This window comes from Armigeres subalbatus, chromosome 2 (genome assembly GCF_024139115.2).
Source record: "Armigeres subalbatus isolate Guangzhou_Male chromosome 2, GZ_Asu_2, whole genome shotgun sequence".
Classification (NCBI taxonomy): Eukaryota; Metazoa; Arthropoda; class Insecta; order Diptera; family Culicidae; genus Armigeres; species Armigeres subalbatus.
Genome location: NC_085140.1, coordinates 275029129 through 275054813, shown reverse-complemented (window position 1 = coordinate 275054813; position 25685 = coordinate 275029129). Strand labels below are relative to the sequence as shown.

Below are 25685 nucleotides of genomic sequence, written 5' to 3'. Positions count from 1 at the left end.
TCGCTTCTGGAAGCCCACGTCGGAAATGCGGGCGAACCGATAGGTGTTCGGTCTCATTAGGATGGACTGTTTATGGCCCCAGGCGAAGAATCTTTCGTAGGACTCCATGCTGGATTTACGAATGAAGGGTTGCATGACTGCATGAGAAAGTACTTCACCATCGAGGATATTGAACGGACAGTGAGCCGACTTCCTGAGTCCGATGCGGATCGCAGAGCAAGAAAACTCAGGAGGAAGTTTTGCCGCAGGAGTGGATGGAAGGTGTCGTGTGTCCCATCTAAAAGAAGGGCGATAAGCTGGATTTTAGCAACTACCACGCAATCACTTTGCTGAACGCCGCATACAGGGTACTCTCCCGCCGACTAACACCAATTGCAAGAGAGTTCGTGGGGCAGTACCAGGCGGGATGTCTGCCACAGACCGTACGTCGTTTTCGCCGTACGTCAGGTATTGCAGAAATGCCGCGAATACCACGTGCCCACACTTCATCTATTTATCGACTTCAAAGCCGCATATGATACAATCGACCAGGACCAACTATGGTAGCTTATAGAGATGAGTGACGTTTAGCGCTCGCACACTAATGTGCAATTCGTCATGTGTGCAATTCTGCTCATAACCTCAAAAATGATCGGGTCATCACAATGCACAATGGTCCCAGAGTCGAATCTAGCAAGACAAAAATGTTTGCGCCAAAACTATTAGTTTTACATATATAGTGTCTTTGGGAAAAAAATTTCATATTTTTTGACGATTTTTTTCCATGTAGTGAAATTAGGGTGGTACCTATATTTCAGAGGTTCTTAATATCAACTTTTTAATTTTTCGGTAAAGACTTGTGCAATGTTCCACAAAGTTGTAGAGCAATTAATTTTGAGCAACTTTGCCGAAGAAACCATTTTTCTATCACTTATGGTTCACAAGTTATGAGCTTTTTAATAAATACGTTAGGGCGGTCCCTAAAAATCGGTATTCTTCACATAACTTTTTATACATTCATTTCTCGCATAAACTTTGTTCCGAGCACTTTTAGGACTTTTGAAGACGCACATTTTTGTTAAAGAACCATGGAGCTATCTACTATATCAAAAAGTTATTCGAGTTTTGTATGAAAAACATGTTTTTTTTATATGCGTATATTTCAAAATGGAGCAAACCGATTTCCAATCTATTGGTTCTATTCAGCTCACACTTTTCTGCGTTTATGGTGGGAAAACTGAGAGAGCGTTTTTGTTTAAAGCGTTTTATTTCATTTTGAAAAAATATGTTTTTAATCGAAAAACGGCTATAACTTGATAAATAAACGGAATAGGTCCATGGGTCTTCAACAAAAAGATGTGTCTTTAGAAGTTCTAAATGTGGTCCATACAAAGTATCCCTCAAAAATCAATACATAAAAATATATTTAAAAAAACGGTTTACGTAAGGAAATAAACGTTAGATCGATCAAAGTAGGCTGAACTAGAGAGCGCATTTTCTCGGTTCACCGGTTCATTCATACTGAATGTTTACATACGCGTTGAGACTGCCATGTCTTTTGTGTGCCATGCTAAACATCAAACAGAAAATCAGGCTACTATGCATATTAATGGTAGTAGCTTGGTTTTCTGTTGGATATGTAGCGTTGAAAATACGTCACTTTTGAAGTATAGCCTTTGGTACAAGCCTATCTTGATTAGATTAGATTTTTTTTGGTATCACCAGTGGGAGAAAACGAAGATGACCAGTGGTTAGCTACTGAAATATGTTTTATTACTATTACGCTAAAATCAAATCTTCACATTTGGCCGCCTCGTGGTGCATCCTAGCGGTGAATGCTTGGATAGCACGTGCTATTTGTACTGCGGAGAAATTTTTCACATCTATGAGAGCTTTGGAAAATTATCACGAAAGTTGTAGTTTTTGTTGCAAGGTACAATAACGTCAAAAAAAATCATACGCTCTGTCGACCAGCCTACTTTGATCTAACTAACGTTTATTTCCTTACGAAAACCGTTTTTTATAAATATATTTTTATGTATTGATTTTTGAGGGATACTTTGTATGGACCACATTTAGAACTTCTAAAGGCACATCTTTTTGTTGAAGACCCATGGACCTATCTCGTTTATTTATCAAGTTATAGCCGTTTTTCGATTAAAAACATATTTTTTTCAAAATGAAATAAAACGCTTTAAACAAAAAACGCTCTCTCAGTTTTCCCACCATAAACGCAGAAAAGTGCGAGCTTTCGAATAGAACCAATAGATTGAAAATCGGTTTGCTCCATTTTGAAATATACGCATATAAAAAAAACATGTTTTTCATACAAAAACTCGAATAACTTTTTTCTTATAAGAGATAGATCCATGGTTCTTTAACAAAAATGTGCGTCTTCAAAAGTCCTAAAAGTGCTCGGAACAAAGTTTAGAAATGAATGTATGAAAAGTTATGTGAAGAATACCAATTTTAGGGACCGCCCTAACGTATTTATTAAAAAGCTCATAACTTGCGAACCATAAGAGATAGAAAATGGTTTCTTCGGCAAAGTTGCTCAAAATTAATTGCTCTACAACTTTGTGGAACATTGCACAAGTCTTTACCGAAAAATTAAAAAGTTGATATTAAGAACTCTGAAATATAGGTACCACCCTAATTTCACTACATGGAAAAATCGTCAAAAATTTGAAATTTTTTTCCCAAAGACACTATATATGTAAAACTAATAGTTTTGGCGCAAACATTTTTGTCTTGCTAGATTCGACTCTGGGACCATTGTGCAATGATATCAAAAGAGTAAAAAAATATATGGAAATATACTCATTTTTACCCAATCTTTGCTGAGTTGCACCATCTAGGAGTGTTTGTTTTCCTTTTATCGCCACTCACACATTCGGACGTGAGAATCTCAATGCACGAAAACGGATTTCCGGATAAACTGGTACGGTTGATCAAGGCGACGATAGATCGGGTGATGTGCCTAGTTCAAGTTTCAGGGGCATTCTCGAGTCCCTTCGAAACGCTCAGATGGTTACGGCAAAACGATGGTCTATTTTTTCCCGGTTTAACACCGTCTTGGCGACCGTTCCGTGCACTGCTGGCGATCTTTTTATCCTAATACTGGAATTTTCTCCTAAAGACATTCATGTTTAACTTTACAATCTCTATTATTGAAAGTGATATTCCTTTGACTCTGAAGTGGTGTCACACCTTTCACAAGTGTGTTGAATACACATCAACAAACGGTAAAAAATCAACACGCTCAATTTAACTGTTCCATCTATTGAATGATCAACTTTACAATCACTATTATTGAAAATGATATTCCTTTGATTTTGAAGTGGTGTCACACCTTTCACAAGTGTGTTGAATGCAGACAATTCCATAATATCAACACGATTGATTAAAGTGCTACTCAGTGGATGTTGAAATGATTAGCACTTCGATCAGCACCAATGATCTTCTTCTTCTTCTTATTGGCATTGCATCCCCACACTGGGACAGAGCCTCCTCGCAGCTTAGTGTTCATTAAGCACTTCCACAGTTATTAACTGCAAGGTTTCTAAGCCAGGTTACCATTTTTGCATTCGTATATCATGAGGCTAATACGATGATACTTTTATGCCCAGGGAAGTCGAGACAATTTCCAATCCGAAAATTGCCTAGACCGGCACCGGGAATCGAACCCAGCCACCCTCAGCATGGTCTTGCTTTGTAGCCACGCGTCTTACCGCATGGCTAAGGAGGGCCCCACTATGGGGCCACCTTAATCAACACCCCTGAAAATAACTTTTCAGTATCCTGCACGGATAATCTGAAACAATCAGGCGATGCAGGGAGTCAGCTATAGCTGCCCAGCTAGCTTTGTTAAACGCAATCCTAACATCAAATGTAATCAATACGCAATACCTAATACCTCGCCTATTCAAACCACGCGCTACTTGACCAGTATCCGTTACCGACCGAATTGCTTCGATTGTAGAACGGCCTTTACGGAAACCATACTGGTTGCTAGATAGGCCACCCACACACTCCGTACAGTCCGACAATCTATTCAGGATCACCCTCTCTAGCAACTTTCCAGCTGTGTCGAGTAGGCACATTGGTATGTATACCGAAGGATCTCCCGGCGGTTTGCCGGGCTTCGGCAATAGCACCAATTGTCTGTCTGAAAAAAAAAAGATAATCTAAAGATAATTATAATTTTTTTCTCTCTAAATTTTCCAAATTACTTCAAAATTCTCCCTGAAAAATAAAAAATGTTCAGTAGTTTTTTTTTTCAAAAACTCTACTTCAAAAAACTTAATAGACTGTATGGTATTTACTCAAATTAGAATGTATTTGTGGAGGGATTCATACAAAAAATATGCCAAGGAATCTTCAAACTTTTTTCCACGAGTTCTTAAAAAATTCCATAAGATATTTCTTATGAAGTTTCATCGCTTGTTGTAGTTGTTGAAAAAGTCTAACATCGAATTGAACTTTCTGTAAAAAAAACAATGCTGTAATTCCAAAACGATTGATCCACTTTGGAAATTTTGGCAAATATCTAAAACTCGATAAAATAAATGGAATAGATGTAGCTCTCCCTAGCATTTGAGGCTAGTTGTGCCACTTCTTCTCCGAAGAACCTGAGCATATTCAAACCAAAATATTTAAAGTATCGCAGTGGTATCGAATTTTATAATGTTGTCCTGGACTTATTGTAAGTGCTGAATGGATTTGTGTGAGATTGTAGGAATTGAATTCTTTAATATCTGTAAGATTGCAAGCAGTAAGTGACGATTATCAGAAATCCATACACCCCACAGAAAGTGAATAAGCATTCTTATTCCGTAAGTATACTTCAGAGAAGGTTTTATGGCGTTCCCGATAATACCAGCAAATCCGTAAGCATTTTTTTACGGAATTTTAAGGATTTCTAGAAGCTCCCACGATTGTTTGGAAAGAGTTCCAAAGTCTTGTCAAAAGATAAGATAGGTACAAGATTCCACATAAATTTCCAGAAAGAATATGAAAACTTCAACGATTTGAAAAAGTAGCCGTGGAGGTCTATTGCGATTTCAAACAAACCGTGAGAATTCCCGAAGGTTGATGAGGGCACCAGAAAGTTTATAACATTATTTGGAGCCAATTTCGGGAGCTCTGCGCATTTACTAGAATCTTTGTGAACGACCAGAATTACCTACCATTTATTACAAAACCTTAATGTTCTGCTTCCACAAGTGAATAGGCTTCCAATAACTCAGGAACTCGTTTGGTCTTCAAGGATTTAAACATGCAGGGATTTTCATATGCTAAAGAATTTGAAAAAAAAATCATACCTGGAATTTTTCGTGAAATTACTGGAAAGTCAGGGAAAGTCAGGGAATTTTATTTTCAAATTTGGGTCGACACCCTGAACAACCTTTGCCTTGTATTTGGCAAATGCATTCTTTATGATTGGCATTGCTTGCAAAGAAAGAATTATACTCCGGCATTCTATAAAAACGTTATTCCAACCAAATGCCAATAATACCTATTTGTTATCCTACTGCAACACCATAACCAAATTGATTTTGGTTTGAGTAATTGCAGGGCCTGGCCTCTGTGTTACCCATAAATGTCACACATTGGCGTTTTAAATCCAGAGATAGGACTTTCTTCCCGTTATTACTTTCCACTAGCAAACCAAATGGCAATACCTGGAAGCTGTTAGTGACCAACCAGCACACTTTCTTCCCACTTAAATCTAATCCGCCGAGTAAACGTCTCGAAGCAGCTCGTCTCGCCGTGCCGTAACCTAGCAGAGCATCGATCAAGTGTTCTATTAGCTTCACAAATCACTGTTCAAATAGTCTATATCTCTGAAAGTGAGCGAGGGTGGAGACAATCCGACCACATAGACTGCGGACTAGCCAAGTAATGAGATTTCATCTTTCTTATCTCTTTCCTCTGTTTTTCAGATGCCTTCAGTCATTAAACCCACAGGACGAGAACGTACGCTCTAATAGCATCCCAGCCTCTATTAGTCGAAGACAACTACAGACCACGACGAGTGCATCTTTCAGTTTGACTGGGTTTTAAATTGAATTGAATTGGCCAGAACTCGATTTCACGATCCTTCGAGAGTGAATCTAGCGCGTGTGACGACCTTATTCACGGCGCTCGTGGATGGCGTAAATCCCATCTGTGATGTGACTAATTGTGCCTCCGTGTGTCCGCGTTCGTGTCCCGGTGGAAAATCGTATAAAACGTTAGGAACGGAAGAAAATTATCCTAGCGACGACCGGTGGTTGGTGTAAGTACGCGCGTGAGTGTGATTGGTGTCGGAGAGTAATCAGTTATCCTCCCGCCTGGGAAGAAGTACGGAATTGTGCAGGAAAAACTGACGGAGGTAATTCCAGATGAAATCAGAGAATCGATTTTCTATCGACATTTCAATATCAGTTTTACCATGCTCCCGAAATTACATACGACTCAGAACATTGTTGAAAAATATAAAATTTTACTATCGATTTTATATAATTTTAAGCATTTTGTGCACCTCAAATTTGTTCATCGTTCACTGCGAATTTGAGCTATTCAATTAAATCTCTTAATGCATAGAAAAAGACAAGAACATTTGCCAAGCCAAAAATATGTTCTCACTTAGCAAGTTATTAATCTGTTTCATAGAATTTTCCAAGTATCAAATATATTGGCTCGCGCATTGGAGTACTGATTCTTGAACATAATCTGGCAAACATATGCCAGTATTTCCTCGATTTCACCTGGAATAACCGCGTTCGTAATCCTCGAAAAATAGCTCCAGCATCCGATGAATCCAAACCTGCTAGCAGCGTCATCGCCGGAGGGGTCGAACAGACAAAGGATGGCGAACTCGTGGTGCAGTCGCAGCATCCCGGTGTCGTCATCCAGTGCATGGCGGCGGGGCCGTACTGATGGTGGTGGTGCTGCGTCATTCTCAACGGCTACGACAACGATGATTTTCCCGGTGGGGCCTACCACCAACAGAACGATGCCGACGACAGCGATGGGGAGATCCCTGTGGTTGATGCTGATCCCGGCTTTGCTCCTGAGCACGTCGCTCGGCGTGACTCAGTGCAATGGTAAGTAATTTAAAGTTGGCATTTTATCGTTCTTTTTTTTCGCGTAGTTTTATATGAGTTGTGATATCCGTATATTTGCGTGTACGCTGGCGACGGCACTCCACCAGGATAGTGTTGCGTATCGCCTCAAACCAAAGCCCCCGAGGGATTGAAAATCGATTATTATGGGCTTTTGCTGAAGTGGCACATTGTCGTACGCTCGATTGTGTGCGGATTATCATTGTTTCTAATTATACCTCGGTGCAACTATCTGTTGAGTTCGTTGGTCCGTATCTGTAGAAATAAAATATGCGTTGTTGCTGAAAAAAATAATTAATTTTCAGTTCAAGTGGGAGGGATAAAAGATAAAAACTATGGGAGGGGAAATTTTGCACGGTACAGCAAAACAACATCGTTGGTTACAAATCCAAATAAGTGAAAATATCGGGCTATTCTACGAAAACAATCGGAAACGACAAACATCACCTAGTGATAAACTTAATGATTAGTCTAAAGAAAGCTTCACATTATTTCATTGATAGAATTAGTCCAATCTTTCATTATTTGCATACGAAGTTATAATTTTACGGCTCAAAAGACGTTATTCCATTCCTCAATTTTGAAACTCTTCGATTTGTCCATTCACCCATTTTTTTTACACAAGGGGTATGTTCCGTGTAAAAAAATCAAAATATACTAACACCGTGTATCAAAAGCAAAGAGCAACTTTGCAAACATTTTGTATGGGATTTTTTTTTTACACGGCCGGTAAAAAAAATCCGCCTAAAAACCAAACCGGGTTTATTCAAATTGTAAATTTTTCAATGCTTCAATTTTTTGAATCCATCGTTCTAGAATTCTTCATTTCTTTCTACAATTAAATAATTTTTATTCTTCAATTTTAAATTCTTTATTTCGTTCATACCACAATTTTCCAGCGGGTCAACCCATTAAATATTTAATTTTTCAACTTTTCGTTTCTTCAATTTATCAACTGCCCAATTCTTCTACCGTGAAGTACCCTAATTTCGCGCACTTGATCAAAGGTCCGCCCAAGGTGTCTGTGGAGCACGAATTGTTTCAACAACAAAAAGGAATATTTGACACATCTTTATGGTTCGATTAGACTGCAAATCATTAAATAATCAATTTTGAGTACAAATAGTGAAACTATTGAAAACAATCAATTAACTATTGATTTACAATCAAAAACTTTTTTCGTTTTCTATTAATTTTGGCTATGCCAAATAACTTATGTTCTAGCATTTTTCTCAAAGATGATTTATTCCTATTGAAATTATTGAAAAAAGTCGTGGGCGAGAAAGGGTTAAGATCTGACAATGCTGAAACCATCATAGAAAAACATGTAGGGCTCATTTGGAAACATTTGCTGCTGCATCACTTAGTAGAATGATTCTGGTTTCTCAAAAAATGTTACATGCAAATTTTGCCGCTATGTAAAACAAATTGCGGTTTATTCTGCGCTTGAAAATAAGTTCCAAATTTCGCGCAAAAGTAGTGTTAATTTCGCTCATATTTGGAATTGTATCTCGTTATTGGTTTGATGAAATATAATCATTTGACCAATAGAAGCATGCATAAATTGTTAAAAAGATGCAGATAACGGTATAGATATGCCCCTATATTTCGACCCTAGAATTTTGCTTAGATTTTGCTTTATGGTTTTTTAATTGATTCTGACCTTGATTTTTAAAATGGCGATTGTGCTCTTAATTCAAACTATTTTGGTCAACTAATGCACCCAACAGAAAGAAAAGACTGCGATATATCAGGTAGTAGCGTCAGTTGAACGAAATTCGCTACATAGAGAAAATTCGGGGGCTACTTTGGATTTTGGATTTTCTGAAAAAAATAGTCGAGAAAAATATCAAATTTGAAACAGAAAGTTGGCATCCCACTATCAATAAGACACCCGGTAATAATGGCGATTTGGTAGTAATTTACGTTACAATTCATGTTTCAAAATGTCCAAAGTAGCCCCAGATTTGTCAAAAGAAGCCCCGCACGACGGTAATGGCGAATAAACATATCCAACAAAGCATAATGAATACAAATATTTCCAAAAAGTAGCCACTTTTGTACAGTAAAATCATTAGGTCTTGACTTAGGTCAAGTTCTTCGTCCAAAACACAAGCAAATATGGTGGTCGATGGGAGGACCAAATACAAATAATTTTATTTGGTGTATTAAACCAAGTTTGTTTTTCAAATTCTTTCGTGAAAAACATTCCACAACAAAAATATTTTGTAATCCTCCCGATTTTTTTTCCTTTTGACTGATAGCTAAAAATTGAAAAAAATAAATGAATTTATGATGCGCGAAGTTATGACATATCACGGTATAACATATATAATTTTGGCTTTGGATTCTGAAACCACGACAACTAAAATTTTCAATTCCAAATTAGAAAATTTGCCAATGAAGAAAACAGGGTATAAGCAATAATTGAATATAAAATTTTCGCCATCTACGGAAGGCAATTCTACGCTTTTGCTCGCAAGGGTAGCTGGAGATCCATCGTAGTAAATTTTTTCACCGTTATTTCTTTGGAAGTCGAAAAAATCCTCCTGAAATTCCCACCAGTTTTCCTACAGGAATCTCTTGACAAAATCCTGCAGGAATGCTTCCACAGTTTTTTTTCTCTCTGAAGGATGTCCCGGAGAAAAAAATGTAACAACAGCCGAAAGAATCTAAACAATTCTCTTGAAAATAAAATAGGTTTTCAAATGAAACCACCCAAGATATTATTGGGCAATTCCCATAAAAAAAATCCCGAAAGATTCTGGAAGAAATCCTAAAACTATTCTGGGAGAACTGTTAATGATTCTTAAAAGAACACAAAGATTGCCGGGGAACTCCCGGAGAAATCTACCAGGGATCCTACATGAATTTCCAAAACAAGAAATGTTAAATGTTTGAAACAAGAAATGTAATTTCCAAAACAAGAAATGTATGTTAAAACAGAAACTTGCGGGAGATTTTCTGGAGGAACTAGTTGAAGAACATACTGAATAATTACTAAAGGAATATTCTGAGGGATTCTTGGAAGACCTCCTCCTTGGAATAACCTGCAAAATAAAAACAGTAGAATTTTCTTTTGGAAAAAAATCATGAATCTTCGGGCTCTCTTCTAAGCCATGTTGAAATTACACAGATTTACAAAGTTCTTTTTATTTTTATAATGTGCCACCAGGCACAAAAGTAATATTTATAAAATCGATCGACTGTTTCAAAAAGTCAATTAATTTAGAAATGAATAAGTGAACAGCTTTTGTGTCATGGGTCATTACTTCTGATTAATAGAGCTAACGTTTTCTTATTTACAGTTTATTTTAAAGTAAACTTCAAATGGATGTATTGTTGCCTGGGAATTACATATTCCAACCCTGAGCAGCATTTTGGATAATGAATGAATCATTTTCAGAGAAATCCAACAGTACAAGTATTTCACTTTGGCCTAAAGCACTCTATTTGTTTTTCAAAAAAGTTAAAAGTTTATCAATTTTTTCAATAAAATATGATACAAATGCATCTACAGGCTTTATATTATTTATTTATTCAGACTAAGGCCGAAGTGGCCTGTGCGGTATATAAGAGTCTTCTCCAATCGGCTCGGTCCATGACTACACGTCGCCAACCACGCAGTCTACGGAGGGTCCGCAAGTCATCTTCCACCTGATCGATCCACCTTGCCCGCTGCGTACCTCGCCTTCTTGTGCCCGTCGGATCGTTGTCGAGAACCATTTTCACCGGGTTACTGTCCGACAACGATGATGGTTCTCCCAGCAGCTCATGCAACTCGTGGTTAATTCGCCTCCTCCACGTACCGTCCGCCATCTGCACCCCACCATAGATGGTACGCAGCACTTTCCTTTGGAAAACTCCAAGTGCGCGTTGGTCCTCCACGAGCATCGTCCAGGTCTCGTGTCCGTAGAGGACTACCGGTCTAATGAGCGTTTTGTAGATAGTCAGTTTGGTACGGCGGCGAACTCTATTCGATCGGAGCGTCTTGCGGAGTCCAAAGTACGTACGATTTCCAGCCACTAAGCGTCTCCGAATTTCTCTGCTGGTATCGTTTTCGGCAGTCACCAGTGAGCCCAAGTACACAAATTCTTCTACCACCTCGATTTCGTCACCACCGATGCAAACTCGAGGTGGTTGGCTCACATTATCTTGTCTTGAACTTCTTCCTATCATGTACTTCGTCTTCGACGTGTTGATGACTAGTCCGATCCGCTTGGCTTCCCTCTTCAGTCTGATGTAGGCTTCCTCCATGTAGGCTTCTATTACCCCTTCCAAAGCGATGTTGAATAGCAGACACGAAAGACCATCACCTTGCCGTAACCCTCTGCGGGTTTCGAAGGGACTCGAGAATTCCCCTTAAACTCGTACTACGCACATCACCCGATCCATCGTCGCTTTGATCAACCGTGTCAGTTTATCCGGATATCCGTGTTCGTGCATTAGCTGCCATAGCTGGTCCCGATCGATTGTATCATATGCGGCTTTGAAGTCGATGAATAGATGATGTGTGGGCACGTTGTATTCGCGGCATTTCTGCAGTACTTGGCGAATGGCGAACACCTGGTCCGTGGTGGAGCGTTCGCCCATAAAACCCGCCTGGTACTGTCCCACGAACTCCCTTGCAATTGGTGCTAGTCGACGGCATAAAATTTGGGAGAGTACCTTGTAGGCGGCGTTCAGCAATGTGATTGCGCTTTATAACGTTTTCTAAATTACACCGATCAGTGGCTAGCATTTGTTGAACAACATCTTCTTTCCACTATTACAATTAAATATCACTTCAGTTTCGGCAACATTGCCCCGTTTTCAAAGCAATTATTTGTTTTTTTTTGTAAACTCAATTGTTTTTATTGTTTCGATACAAAAAGCCAAAAAAATAAAAACCCTTTTGAAATGTTGGTCCACAATTATGTTAGATTATGCTAAACAAATTGCTTCCTAAACAAATTTTTATACGTTCAAAATGTGTCGTTGGTCGATTATAGGTTGCTGAACCTATATTTGGCGCTGTAGGCACAAAACACGCTGATAAATTTTCACTCAATATGGACTTGAAAAAAGTTTTTGTTAGAAAAACTTTTTTTCCTTAAATATGTCACAAAAACATTATTCCCAGAAAAGTTAGATAATTTAAATACCTACCTATCTGCAGAAAAAAATCATAGATTTCTGAGATGAGGTTTTTTGTAATATCAATTTTAATTTTTAAAACCATTTTTTTTTTCAGTGTAGAAATCGTTTTTTTTTTGGATATTTTTCCAAAAAACTTCCAAAAAACAACAGTCCGCCATACAACACTTTTTTGTAGGTCTTGTCATTTTAGAGTCACATCGATTTTTAAAAAATCAATGAAAAAAAATTAGGCCCTCATCAAATGTTACTCTTGACAATTTTTGAAAAACTAAGTATGCAGAGTGGCTTAGAAATACCATATCTTTATGCCTACCAAGTTTCATTCGATTCTGAGATGGTGCTGCCAGCCCCATAGAAGGGTTGGCGCGAAATTCGTCCACCCCAAAAAAGTCGTTCTTTTCATTTTTGTAAATAATACCGCAAACAACAATGATTTTCATGAAATAACTTTCTTCGTCTGTGATTTATTATAATCTTTTCTGAGTACCTGTCAAAAATTTTGTAAGTCTTTTCGACAAGAAATTTTGAGTTCGATCACGTATTTTGCCTTCCCAAGCCATAAACTAATTCATTATTGTGAAACAAATTTATTTATTTTTTATTTTGTCAGTTTTCCTATTTTGTCACCTCAAAATTCACCAGGGGGAGATGAAATCGGGATATTACTGTATTTCTTTATGGAAATTTTTTTTTGAAAAAAGAAATTATTTTGTGAAGGTTTTATGAAAGTTTTAAAATTGTTTATTGCTAATGTTAATTAATCTATGGACATTTATTGGCAATTTCCTATTTTTTATGGAAAATTTCTAATTTTTATGGAAATCTTACTTTGCTGCCATTCTTGCATGCCTTAATTTTTTAATGGTTCAATTATTTAACATTATAATTCTTCAAATTTTTAGCATCAGGCTATTAAGCTGAAGGTGATTTGGCTGAACGAAAAATGTGAAGAAAGAAATGAAAAATGGGAAGTTAGAACTAAGAAGTAAGTTTTTTTTCTTTGTACTTTCCGCCTTCTTCTTTCTTTCTACTTCTCTCTTTAAGCTTTTTTCTTTATTTCTATTTTCTTGTTTTCTTCTACTTTTCTGCTATAACTTTCATGACCCATACACAATTAAAATATTATATATTGCTTATGTTAGGTCGAAACTGTAATATTGCAGCATTGTGTGGTCTCCATTTTCAATAACGCACGAAGAAAGATCAGAATCAGTACAAAAACAATTCCTATTATTTGTTCTTCGTAAATTAGGTTGGACAACATTCCCACTTCCATCATATGAGGTACGCTGCAAGTTTATAAACATTCGATCTTTGGAAGAGCGTCGTGAAACTGCAATGGTTTCATTTATTAACGATATAGTTTCGCAGCGTATTGATTCAACAAACATTTTATCAAAATTAGATTTCTACATACCATCTCGACAACTGCGTCATCGACATACATTTTTAATTAATCACTGCCGCACAAATTATGCAAAATTCGGACCGCTTAATCAGATGATGACCATCTATAATCAACACTGCGAAACTATTGACTTTAAAATGTCTCGGCAGAACCTAAAAAAAATATTTTGTCACAATTCGAAACCTACACATCTAAATTTACATTAAATCTCAAAATTAAACACTACTTAACCAAACTATGTTTATTTTTATACATTATAATACCGTATTTATAGCATTAAGAAAATAAAGAAAAACATGTATATTGTATATGTACTAGTCTACGTCGGTTGACGAAATAAATAAATACATAAATAAATAAATAAATAAATACATTGACCTGCAAAATAAAAAGCCCACTAGTCGTTTTTCATACAAAATGGTCAACTTTGGAGATCTAGATCTCGATTGCGTGTGAACGAATTTTGCTGAAAATTAGACCAGAGCTCAGACATAACTTGAATTTTATCACACCTGACCGACCATATTGATTCATAGGGTAAAAATTATCGCGGTAATACCAAAACGATTTTTGGCAAAAATTGATTTTATAATATCTTGAAAATTACAACTACAAGTACTATTCCGCAAACTTTTTTGTATTGACAAAATACGCGTTTTTGCTGAATTAATCATTAGTTTATAACCTATAGAATTCAAGATATTTAAAAAATAAATTTTTGCCAAAAAATTCATTTTGGTATTACCGCAATAATGTTTTACCCAGAGCATTAGTGATTAATCATAGATTTAATCATGATTAATGAATAATGGGTTATTTAATCATTATTCATTAATCATAATCATACAACAAATATGATTTAATCATTAATCACTAATCGTTAATCATAGATTTTTACATTCAATCATTATTCACTAATCATATTCATAAATGTTTAGAGTTTATTCATTAATCATAAATTTTAATCATGGCATACATCGCTTTTATTCATTAATCTTTAATCATAATCATATAATTTTTATACCTTTCAATAACCCAATTCAGAAGAAAGGTTACTTGACTATTGATCATTATGCAAATTATATAATTTGATTATTCATAATCATTAATCATTAATCATATCGATCGTTAATCATTAATCATACACATGTTGTGTCAACATTTAATCACGATCATTAATCGTTAATCATACTCCAAAAGTTTTATTCATTAATCATAATCGTTAATCATTGTAAAAAAATATTTTAATCGTTAATCATAATCATTAATCATTGTCAAAAATGAATAAATCATTAATCATAATCTTTAATCATAGAGTTGAATGATTTAATCATAACCAATTTAATCATTCATTGGAAGCTTTATTCATTAACGCTCTTTATTACCCTATGAATAAATATGGTCGAAATTCAGGTGTGGTAAAATTCAAGTTATATCTGAGCTCTGGTCAAATTTTCAGCAAAATTGGTTCACACGCAATCGAGATCTAGATCTCCAAAGTTGACCATTTTGTATGAAAAACGGCTAGTGGGCTTTTTATTATGCCGGTCACTGTAAATTATTCTCTCTTCCTTTTTCATTATTTCTTCATTTTTTCTTCTTTTTCCTTTGTTCTTTTTCTCCTTTCTGCTTTCCTTTTCTTATTTCGGTTAACTTCTGTCTTGTTTCTATTTTTTATGTTTCCTTCTTTCTTCTCTATGTTTTCTTTTTGCTTGTTTCTTTTACTCCTCTAGCTCTTTTCTCTGTTTTCCTTTTTTTCTTCATTGTTCCTTCCTCTTTCTTGCCTTTCCTTTTTCTTCGATGGATCAATTTAGTGGAAGACAATCATATTTTGTGATTTTTACGACAATGAAAATCAGGACCCCTGTCCGTTTTACCCCCACCTCCCCTATCACTTTTCACTTCCTCTTAATTTTATTCATTTTTGTTAGTCTCTAATGCCTAATTCATCACTTCAGTATTGTATTCTTTGATTTTTCAATTAATCAAATTCATATTTTTTTCTATATTTAATTTTCAAACCTTTAATTATGAATTATTTTTTGATTTTTAATTTCCTCCATTCTTCGATTCTCCAATTCTGCAGCACCTCAAACAGTTATTTCTTCAATTCATTTAGTTTTTAATTTCTAAATCTGTAGATTAAAAAAATACTAATAAAGATTCAACTTCAATTTTTTATTTCTTTTATTCTATATGCTAAGAAATAATAACTGCTTTTAATTTGAACAATTTGACCTAGCGTGTAATTTTTTAACACGTTGAACGAAAAAAAAATAGTTATATGTACCGTCAAATAAAAGGAAGATGAGCATTGAGGCAAAGATGATCATTTGATGTGTCAGTCAAAAGTGCCTATTTTTTATGAAACGGTAGTCAACAATATTATCCGTTATGGAAACTCATATGTGAATATGTACGTTATGTGGAAGATATTGATTTGAAAAATGTATTGGGTAACCACTTTCCCTTCGATGGGACTCAGAACCCATGACCCTACAGTACGCTAGACTGGTGCTTTAACCAACTAAGCTACGAAGGACCTCCGTCGGCCTTCGCAACCTAGCGGCTACTGAACGAGCTCAAGATTCCCAAATTGGACGCATAGTCAAATCACTCGCAATCCATTTCTCAAGCCAACACTACCACATGTGTATAGTACACGTTCACATTAGAGGAGCGTGAGTATTTAGAATGTCTGGCGGCTGTACACATTCTTCATCAGCAACTGTACTGATCAAGTGAGGTTGTGTAAGCATTTGTAAGCACATAGCACATAGTCATGACTATGCGTCCAATTTGGGAATCTCGAGCTCGTTCAGTAGCCGCTAGGTTGCGAAGGCCGACGGAGGTCCTTCGTAGCTTAGTTGGTTAAAGCACCAGTCTAGCGTACTGTAGGGTCATGGGTTCGAGTCCCATCAAAGGGAAAGTGGTTACCTCCAATACATTTTTCAAATCAATATCTTCCACATAACGTACATATTCACATATGAGTTTCCATAACATTGTAAATTAACGTCCAAGTCGGGTGGTTTAATCCCCGGAAATAGGCAATTAACTTTGATTGAACTGAATATTATCCGTTCAAGTAATGTTACCGCTAGGTAGAAAATCCGAGTTTTTCGATTATAATCATGAAAATGTGTTTTGTGGAAGAAAGAAATAGATAGTCATAAATGACGCTATTTTCGTTTCAAATATTGACTTCGTAGACTTCTTGACATAGTAAATTCAACATTCATACAAATAACCTAGTGTATTTTGACAACTAGGTCATAATGATTTTAGTAGCGCTGTCTTGATCAACTTCATCCCAAATCAGATTACTCAAAAAATGTGTGATAATTTAATTTATTTTAATAAATGCGAACGAATTTCAGAAAACTAAAGTTTTTGATTATTGCAACGTATAGCAGTACATGTTTCGAAAATATTTTTTTCGATTTAAAAAGTAAACACACATAGTTATTGCATGTTTTGTCTTAAAAATGATCATCTTCCCCCCAGATGACGGTATGTAAAATTTAACATATTGGAAGTTCACTGACAACATTTCAGCTCAATCGATCATCGGAGTACCGTTTTGACTCAAATTCCGAACATGACTCATATTCCGAACACTCGCTTTTAAAAGGCCATTTTAGCTATATTGGTGTATTTTTTTCATACGATCTTGTATTCATTTGTAATCTTGATCCTCAGAACTGAAAACTGATGAAATTTTCAGTTTTGAAGCGCCAAAACTCCAGTGTTCGGAATATGAGTCATGTTCGGTATTTAAGCCAAAACGGTACAAGGTTAAATTCCTTTTTAAAATTCTTCAATCTTTCGTTTCATCATTTTTAAAATTTTTCGATCCATTATTTCTTTACTTCTTCTATTCATTAAAAATCTTCATTTCGTTGCTTTTTCAAATCTTCAATATCTCCATTCTCGGACTTTTACATATTTCATATTTTCAATTCTCCAGTTCGTCATTTTTTCAATTCTTCTTGTCTGCCATTTGTTAATTCTCCATTCCTTGACCTCGTCAATTCTTAGATTTTCAATATTTCCATCCTTTGATTCTTCAATTAATCGATTTTCAAATCCCTAAAGTCTAAAATTCATCATGTCTCTATTTCTTATTTTTTTCAATTCCTCTATTTTTCAATTATTCTTCCAATCCAACGCTTCAATTTCTCTAATTCTTTAATTTTCCGGTGCTGTTTTTCTTCAATCCCTTATTCTTTCAATTCCTCATTTCAACAATTCTCCAGTCATTAAATTCCACAGTTCCTAAATGTTTCATTTTTCTCCCCATTTCTTCAGTTGTATTATTTCAATCATTTTATCAAATTCCTCAACTTTTCGGTTCTTCATTTCTTCAATTCTTCTTTTCCTCATATTTTTAATTCTTCATTTCTTCACTTCTGCAGCTCCTCAGTACTTTCATTCTTTTATTTTCGATTCATAATTTGTTTTATTCTTCATTTTTCAAATCCTCGGAATTGCTTCATACCTTGAACTTTTCATTTCTATTATTCTTCAATTCTTCATATGTCCATTTAAAAAAAAATCCTTCTACTCTTCTATTATTTGATCTTTCAACTCTTCCATTCTTTAATTCTCGGGTACTTATTCAAAAGGACGTATGTGATTTTGTAAACAAAGATTCAAACGTCGATTTGTCCAATCTGATAGCACTCCCACGCAAACCTTCACCACAGCCAGGTAGGGAAAGCCTTCGGCTACCTGTTGGTGGTGTTGGTTTGCGTGGAAAACTCATCAGATGGACAAATCGACGTTTGAATCTTTGTTTACAAAATCACATACGTCCTTTTGAATAAGCACCCGAGAATTCTTCAATTCTCCATCATTTCTTTTGTTCAATACTTCAATTCTTTAATTCCCCATCACTTTATTTTCCCCAATCCTTTACACCTTGATTTCATCTTTTCATCAATTCTTCAGTCATTATTTTTTTAAATTCTCCAAATTTTTAGTTTATAACTCTATATTTCTTTAACTTATCATTTCTCCAATTTTGAAATTCCTCAATTTTCCAATTATTAAATTCTTCAATTCTTCTATTCTATAGTTTAATAGGGGCTATTTAGTTTTTATATCTAGACCAACATTTGAAAAGGGCGTAACAGCCAAAATTTATTCCTTCTGATTATTTGTCCACGTATATAGCTATATATGTAGACGAAGAATCAAAAGGAATAAATTTTGGCTGTTACGCCCTTTTCAAATGTTGGTCTAGATATGATGAATATGATTCTTCTTCAATCAAGTTGTTCAATTTCTCAGTCCATTATTTTTTCGATTTTTGCAATAAAATTCTGCTATCTATTAATCAATTGAAGAAAAATTTCAAATCCTCAGTTCTTCATTTCTTTAATTATTCAATTTTTCAATTCTCCAATTTCTCATTTTTCCAATCTTTCATTCAACAATTCTGCATTTCTTTTTTTCTTTCAATTTTACCAGAGGCGACTCGTCCATACGTTCTACCTGTTCATGGAACAGGTAACCATTTTTAGGTCAGAAGTAGGAGATTAATGTCTTGGCAGTTAATTATTAGGGCAAATAATTTACTCAGTAAATTTTTTAAACAAAGTTTCACGTAATATTTCCAATGATTTTAACATCTAAACATCTAAAGAAACAAAATATTTCGTAGGCAGATCAAGTTAACGCCACATGTTTGGCGTATACAGTCAAATTGCAGCTAAATGTGTTTCCCTGACACACCACACCCCATCGCATAGAAAGTCGTACGATCCATAATGAAGAACCAACAGCAGCGCTGCCAGAAGTCAAATTTAAAGTTTTGCGCCATGACAAATGATTTGATTATTTGAAATAATTTCCTCCTTGGTATGCTCACTCGTTCTCCGCGCGCAGAGAACCAGTGTGAGCGTTGCCAGCTTTCTCCGTTTCTTCATATCATCCTCTTTCGCATGCGAAGCAAGCACGTTTAAATGCAGGTTCTGCTATGCGCGCAGCAGGAGTCAAACCCGTTCGACGCGCTGCGAGAACAATCAACGACGCGACGCACCTTCGGTTAGACTCGATCGTAGTGTCGGGCTGTGCTTTGCCGAAAGGCGCACCGTGCACGCTTTCGTTCATACTTCGATGATTGGAAACAATTTGTTTTTCTTTTTTCTCCTGATGAATATGCAATGCATCAAGAACAATATTAAATTAATGTTTGCGTTTTCAAAAAGGCATTAAATAATGTTTTTCACGAATACTCAAAATCAATCAACATAGAGAAAAAGGTATAGTTTTCACTAAATTTGAAACATTAAATAACTGGAACACATTTCAGCTTCTAAATGCGACTCATTGGTCGTCACAATCTCGGTCGCATCAAACAGTAATTGTATAATCATATACTAATTATATACTATAATTATTGTACTAATAATGGCTAATAACATTTCTTTCAGAGCAACAAAATATGTGAGAATTTAAATATTAGCGGCGATGGGACCCGTGTACCCCGAATGGTGGAATGAGCCGATTTGAAAGATCTCTATTCTGAACAATATCCAGTTATTGCCAACTGTTACCAGGTTGGATTTTAGACGATTTGCAAGAGTTTAAAATGTTAAGTGCATCTAAATTTAAAACATTTTTGTAACAAAAGAGATTAATAAGCTATTTATTGTTTTGTAAATCCTTTCCATTTAAATTGTTTTTTTTTTCTAATATTTGGTTAAGTTGTACAAGAAAAGCTTTTAATATTAGATTAAAGGCACAACTTTCATTCGAAACCACTCAGCTTGATCAATATTTTTTATCAGCATGGTAGAACAGGTGTAGCAAAAGTCCACGAGACGCCCCTGAATTTTACCATTTTCTAACCCTTCAATTTATCCAATTCTTCAATTAGTTAGTTCAAATATTTTCTTCAGTATCTCAAAAACACAAATCCGATATTGAAAAGATAATAATGTTATGTTAGATCATCAATTTTACGGAACTTTTATTGAAAGTGCATTTTAATCAGTTGAATAGGAGTTTAAAAAATTGAAGGTAGATTTAAAATAAATTGATTTTAGTAAAAACACTCGTTTGATCACCACTTTAGGTCAAATTGATGGCAATATTCCTCAACGAATGCTTTTGATCCATTCATTCACAATTGTGATTTTTTTGTTAAATTTATTTCCAGCTATGTAGTACTTTCACAGACGCCGCATTTCATTCTATCAGTGGTCTGAACTGACTGAATCATAAAGCAGAACGTTCCTTGATGTTTTTCCAACATTATATGTTTGCAATTACATAGCTACGTCCCTTGTGAAGAGATAGCAAAGGCTAAAATTCACGTGAATGAAGAAAAACGGCTCCTTCTAGTCATCACAAGGATACAATTCTCTCCGACTTCGACTTTTTTCCAACCTAGTCTACGTTCTGATCTAAGTGAATCATTCTTCCGCACCAAGAGTACCACTCCAATCAACATCATGGCCATCGATGTTTCATCTCTCGATATGGTGACCATTCATTGCACGCATCGTTCCTCGGGTTGGAGTAACAAGCCCTCTTCTTGATGTAGCACTATGAATGAATATTTTGTGGGTAAATATTGCTTCGTCAGTCTTCTATCGCACATAGTGCGCCAGGAGTGGAAATATAGCAACATCGTTGTCCCACAGAAGAATCAGTTTGTGACTATGTACAGGGTAAGATTTTTGGGGCACAAGGGCATGGACCCGAGCATGGACTACAAAACCGAATGTACCAAAGCCAACCTATTTTACTCGTCGCTCGCAGGTTTGAGGCGTCCACAAATAATTGTACCCAGGAACCTCTTCTGGTGAAGTCCGGCCCTGACTGTGCGTCAAATAAAACAGATATGGGGTGAAAATCTCCACCAGCCAACGCGAACGGTAGCTGTGGTAAATGTTGTGGAAGTTTCTGTCAGCGGAGCAAACAACATTTTCAAGGTTGTGTTCGGGGTTTTCCTTCTCAGCCTGACTATCACTGACTGTTACGAATGGGAGGAAAGTGAAAAGGGCAAAAAAGTGGATGCGAACATTCAACTCAACATACAACACTGGCTGAACGCGAGCTTGCTATCACCCGAATAACATGAAGTGAAATGTTTTTATGATGGGATATTTGTTCTTTTCTTCGAGCAGCGATTCGAACCAGCATCCATGAATCACTCATGGATTTATGGGATCTACATGACGAAACATGAATATAAATATCGTTCTTACAATCATCTCAATCAAGTTGTTATTCTAATGATTAAGTCGTCCTTCTGTGTAGGTCACTTATTCATATTGAATCCTAATTGTTGACTCTGATAGAAACGATATTAAAAGAAATTGGTAACTGATACTCGGATAGAATCATATGCAGCAGGGGAAATATTGTGGTAAATTTTTGTCATTGGTACTTATTCCCCTTGTCATTTATTATGTGTTTTGAACTTTAAAAAAAATTAAGTTCATATCATTTTTCATAAATTTATGGTGCTATGATATTCGGAAACCACTATACTCCCGCTAACCGCAAGGCGAGCACATCTGTATATGACATCCATATCAATATGTGCTCGACTTGCGGTTAGCGGCAGTATAATCTTTCTACAACTTGAAGATTTTTGGGACAAATGTTATAAGGATGTCATTGTACAATTTGATTCAAAATATGATATCCTCGGGTGATCCAAACGTTTAATCTGGGTTTAAATACATAGATTTATTTCGCTGTACGGTTAGTCGCTCGTAAAATTTAGTTTGTAGTTTGTTGACTTCTATAGTGGTTTTCCTAGTTTTTAGAAGACTACATACAAGCCAACTAATTTCCCTCTGAGATTAATGTTACTACTTGAACTAAAATTGTGACTGCTAGCTTCTATTTTGATCGCCATATTATTTGATTATTTTGTTTACGTGACTAACATCGTTTGTGCGTGGATTATGCCTTTTTTATTGCCTCTCATTAACATTTCCGAGTAGAGCGAGAACATCCTGGGACAAAAATCCAGAGATTTGCAACATTTTAGGGCATTAAATCTAAGAATGTTTCCATTCTTTTTTTGAAGTTCATTTTTAGGTTTTGTGCACAAACAACATAACGCTTGAGAAGAGGGGGTTGAACAACCGTTACTTATTGTGACACAGGGGAGAGGGGTATGAATCGTTATGTAACAGAATTAAAAAAGAATCTAAATCGGATACGCATGTATTAATGTATTTATGCAATGTCCTGCTTGAAATGAATATAAAACATACAAAAAACCAACAATAACGGATTTTGTGATATTTCTATAACAATTGGGCAATATGGAGGGGGTAGTCACAGTGGGCGTTACGTTATTAAAGGAGAGGGGGGGGTGGTCACGCCTTACTTGTTGTTACAAGAGAGGGAGTAGGTTCAAAATCCCGATTTTTTGCGTTACGTGGTTTGTGATCAAAGCCTTACTTGATTTTCAATTGCTTTTCATAACTGTTGGAGGAGGTGATATTGAGCCAAAGAGAAGGTAATATTGGTGAGTCGGAATAAAAAAAATAAAAAGTTTGCTTATAATTTATTTTTCTTGTCCTCAGAAAATTCAATTCATTCTGGAGGCTTTTTTTAATTGATGAAACAGTAACCCATTTTTTCCCCATTGTCACCTGTGTACATTGTTAATTTTTTTAACGAAATTTGTTGTTTGTAAAGATAATAATACTTATTTATATTTAATTTGATTTCTTATTGACCTTCTTGTATTTTTCAATAGATAATTTTTTACTGCAATTTACATTCTATTAGATTTTTTGAAAAATCTTATCTATACAAATGGTCTATGTATATTTGGGGCCCTCCTTAGCCATGCGGTAAGATGCGTAGCTACAAAGCAAGACCATGCTGAGGGCGGCTGGATTCGATTCCCGGTGCCGGTCTAGGCAATTTTGGGTTTGGAAATTGTCTCGCCTTCCCTGGGCATAAAAGTATATGATATACGAATGCAGAAATGGTAACTTGGCTTAGAAACCTCGAAGTTAATAACTGTGGAAGTGCTTAATGAACACCAAGCTGTGAGGCGGCAATGTCCCAGTGGGGGATGTATTGCCAATGAAGAAGAAGATGCATATTTTCATTTCTGCCATTGTTTTATATCTAATATTATTTGCTTTCACTCTAATTTCCAATATGGCTGTCTTTTTATTTTGTATGGAAACTTTTCTGTTAATCTACATTTTCACGAAAATATACGCAAACTATCGTCTCAAAATCCCTAACTCGAAAATTGCCATTCTCGCTTTCCTCTCGCATAAAAAAAAAACAATCGATAACGAGAGCAGATTTTGCGCGACCAACGAGGGCGCGTGCCACCCGGTTTTATTTGTTTTGATTGCAAAAACCCGATAATGGAAGTTATCATAAACAACAACCAATTTGACCTTACTCGCGAACCAGCACCAGCGTCCCACACAGAACAGATCGAAACTGGCAAAACTGCAAACTGGCAGTCCTCTGTCTTCACGTTGGCGCTGATGATTGTCGTTCCGATGATTTTCGATGCATTGTGTCCCCCTGCACGAATGTGTAATTCCCGGAACAGTCGATATTGGAGCGAACGAGCGATCGAAAGCTGATCGTTAATAATGGCGCAACCACGGCGAAGTGTTTATGTTCCCGTTCCAAAAGCTCCACACCGATTAGCTTCAACAATAATAACGAGAAAAGTGTGGGGTGAGTGTTTTGAATAAACAACGCAGGACCGGCGGTTGTCGATTCCTTTTTGCTTCCACAGGGCAACAATTCAGCCATCCATGTAGAGGGATGCATTGGAATTAAATAGACGAAATTTTGCGAGTTGATTGTTTAGTAAACAGTTGAAAACAGTTGATTGAAGCCGATGTTATGTTTCGCTTCGACGAAGAAAATATCTGGGGCCACCCTCCAGGATGAGAGAATGGTTCAAATATCTATGTGTAGCGTTTACATGGCTCTAATGATGATGCAGTTTTGAGGCAATGAAAAAAGTCCAAATAGAAACCAAAAGCTTTTTTCACAATCCTACGACGCTATGATTGCACAGAAGAATAAAAATACTTTTGCTAGTATTCAAAATGAAACACCGTGTTATTTACTTACTGACACCTTCGGTGGTGCAAAGAGCCGACTTGAAAAATATCCATCAAGAGCGATGTCCAGCAGCTATCGCTTAAGGTTCAAATGTCATACATCAAATCGACTTCTTTTTCTTGCTGTTCGCTTCTTTTTTTGCGGAGAGCCTACTCATTCGCTCAGATCTGATTTTGTACAAAGTACACAAACATTTCAAAAGGTATCAAACTCTATATATTTCCACAAAATATTAACGTCCTTTTCAATACCTGTACAGCGCACAGATTATAGTGATACGCATAAACAACCTCAAACATGCATCTGAGATTGATTTGTTGTGCATCCTTCTCCTAATTACATGCATTTTACATGAATGTAAAATTATGATGCAGTTGACTACCTTCTCAAATGTTCGTCCAGATTCAATGGATTGTTTACATGACCATATGATCGGTCTTCTCTCTGTGTACATGAAAAGTGATGCCGTTTTAGCATTACATTATTATTTTAGCATTACATTACATTATCAACACTTGAATTATGAAAAAATAAATAACCTGCGTTGCTTATGAATGCTTGCGTTTTTACAGTTCTAGCTCACATCTAATATTTAGTGTCAATATATAGCATGAAAAGCATCATTTTCATAGATTATTGTTTGATGTTTACGTACATATTCGAGAAAACAAGCATAACATATAGAACAAATCAACACGCAACACTGAACGATGATTTTAGAGTATCTGCAAAGTATAAGAGAGCGTGAGAGTAAATCGACGATTTCCCCTCCTGGAAAAATATTTTTCAACTTTGCAATATTTTCTGCAAAAGGCAGTTTTTCAAATAATATTACGAAATTCATCTAAATGAAGCATGCCACGGATGTATTGAAGTCACCACTATATGTTGATGTAGTTTTAAAACAAGAGTGCTTCCCCGATTCAGCTGGGGAATGCATTTTCTCCTCAGTGGGCGGATTT

General features: G+C 36.0%; 1 protein-coding gene across 2 annotated transcripts in view; it reads left to right on the top strand.

Moving 5' to 3' along the window:
- LOC134212267 (uncharacterized) overlaps nt 1-25685 on the top strand; it is a 125104-nt gene that overhangs the window by 25131 nt on the left and 74288 nt on the right. Inside the window, exons 3-4 of one of the 2 annotated variants that reach the window (XM_062689971.1) lie at nt 5925-6355; nt 6773-7070. In XM_062689971.1, coding sequence (XP_062545955.1) covers nt 6779-7070 — 292 coding nt within the window. In that variant the 5' untranslated portion in view covers nt 5925-6355; nt 6773-6778. Of the gene's footprint in view, nt 1-5924; nt 6356-6766; nt 7071-25685 lie in introns of both variants that reach the window. The other variant, XM_062689970.1, reaches the window with a different exon arrangement.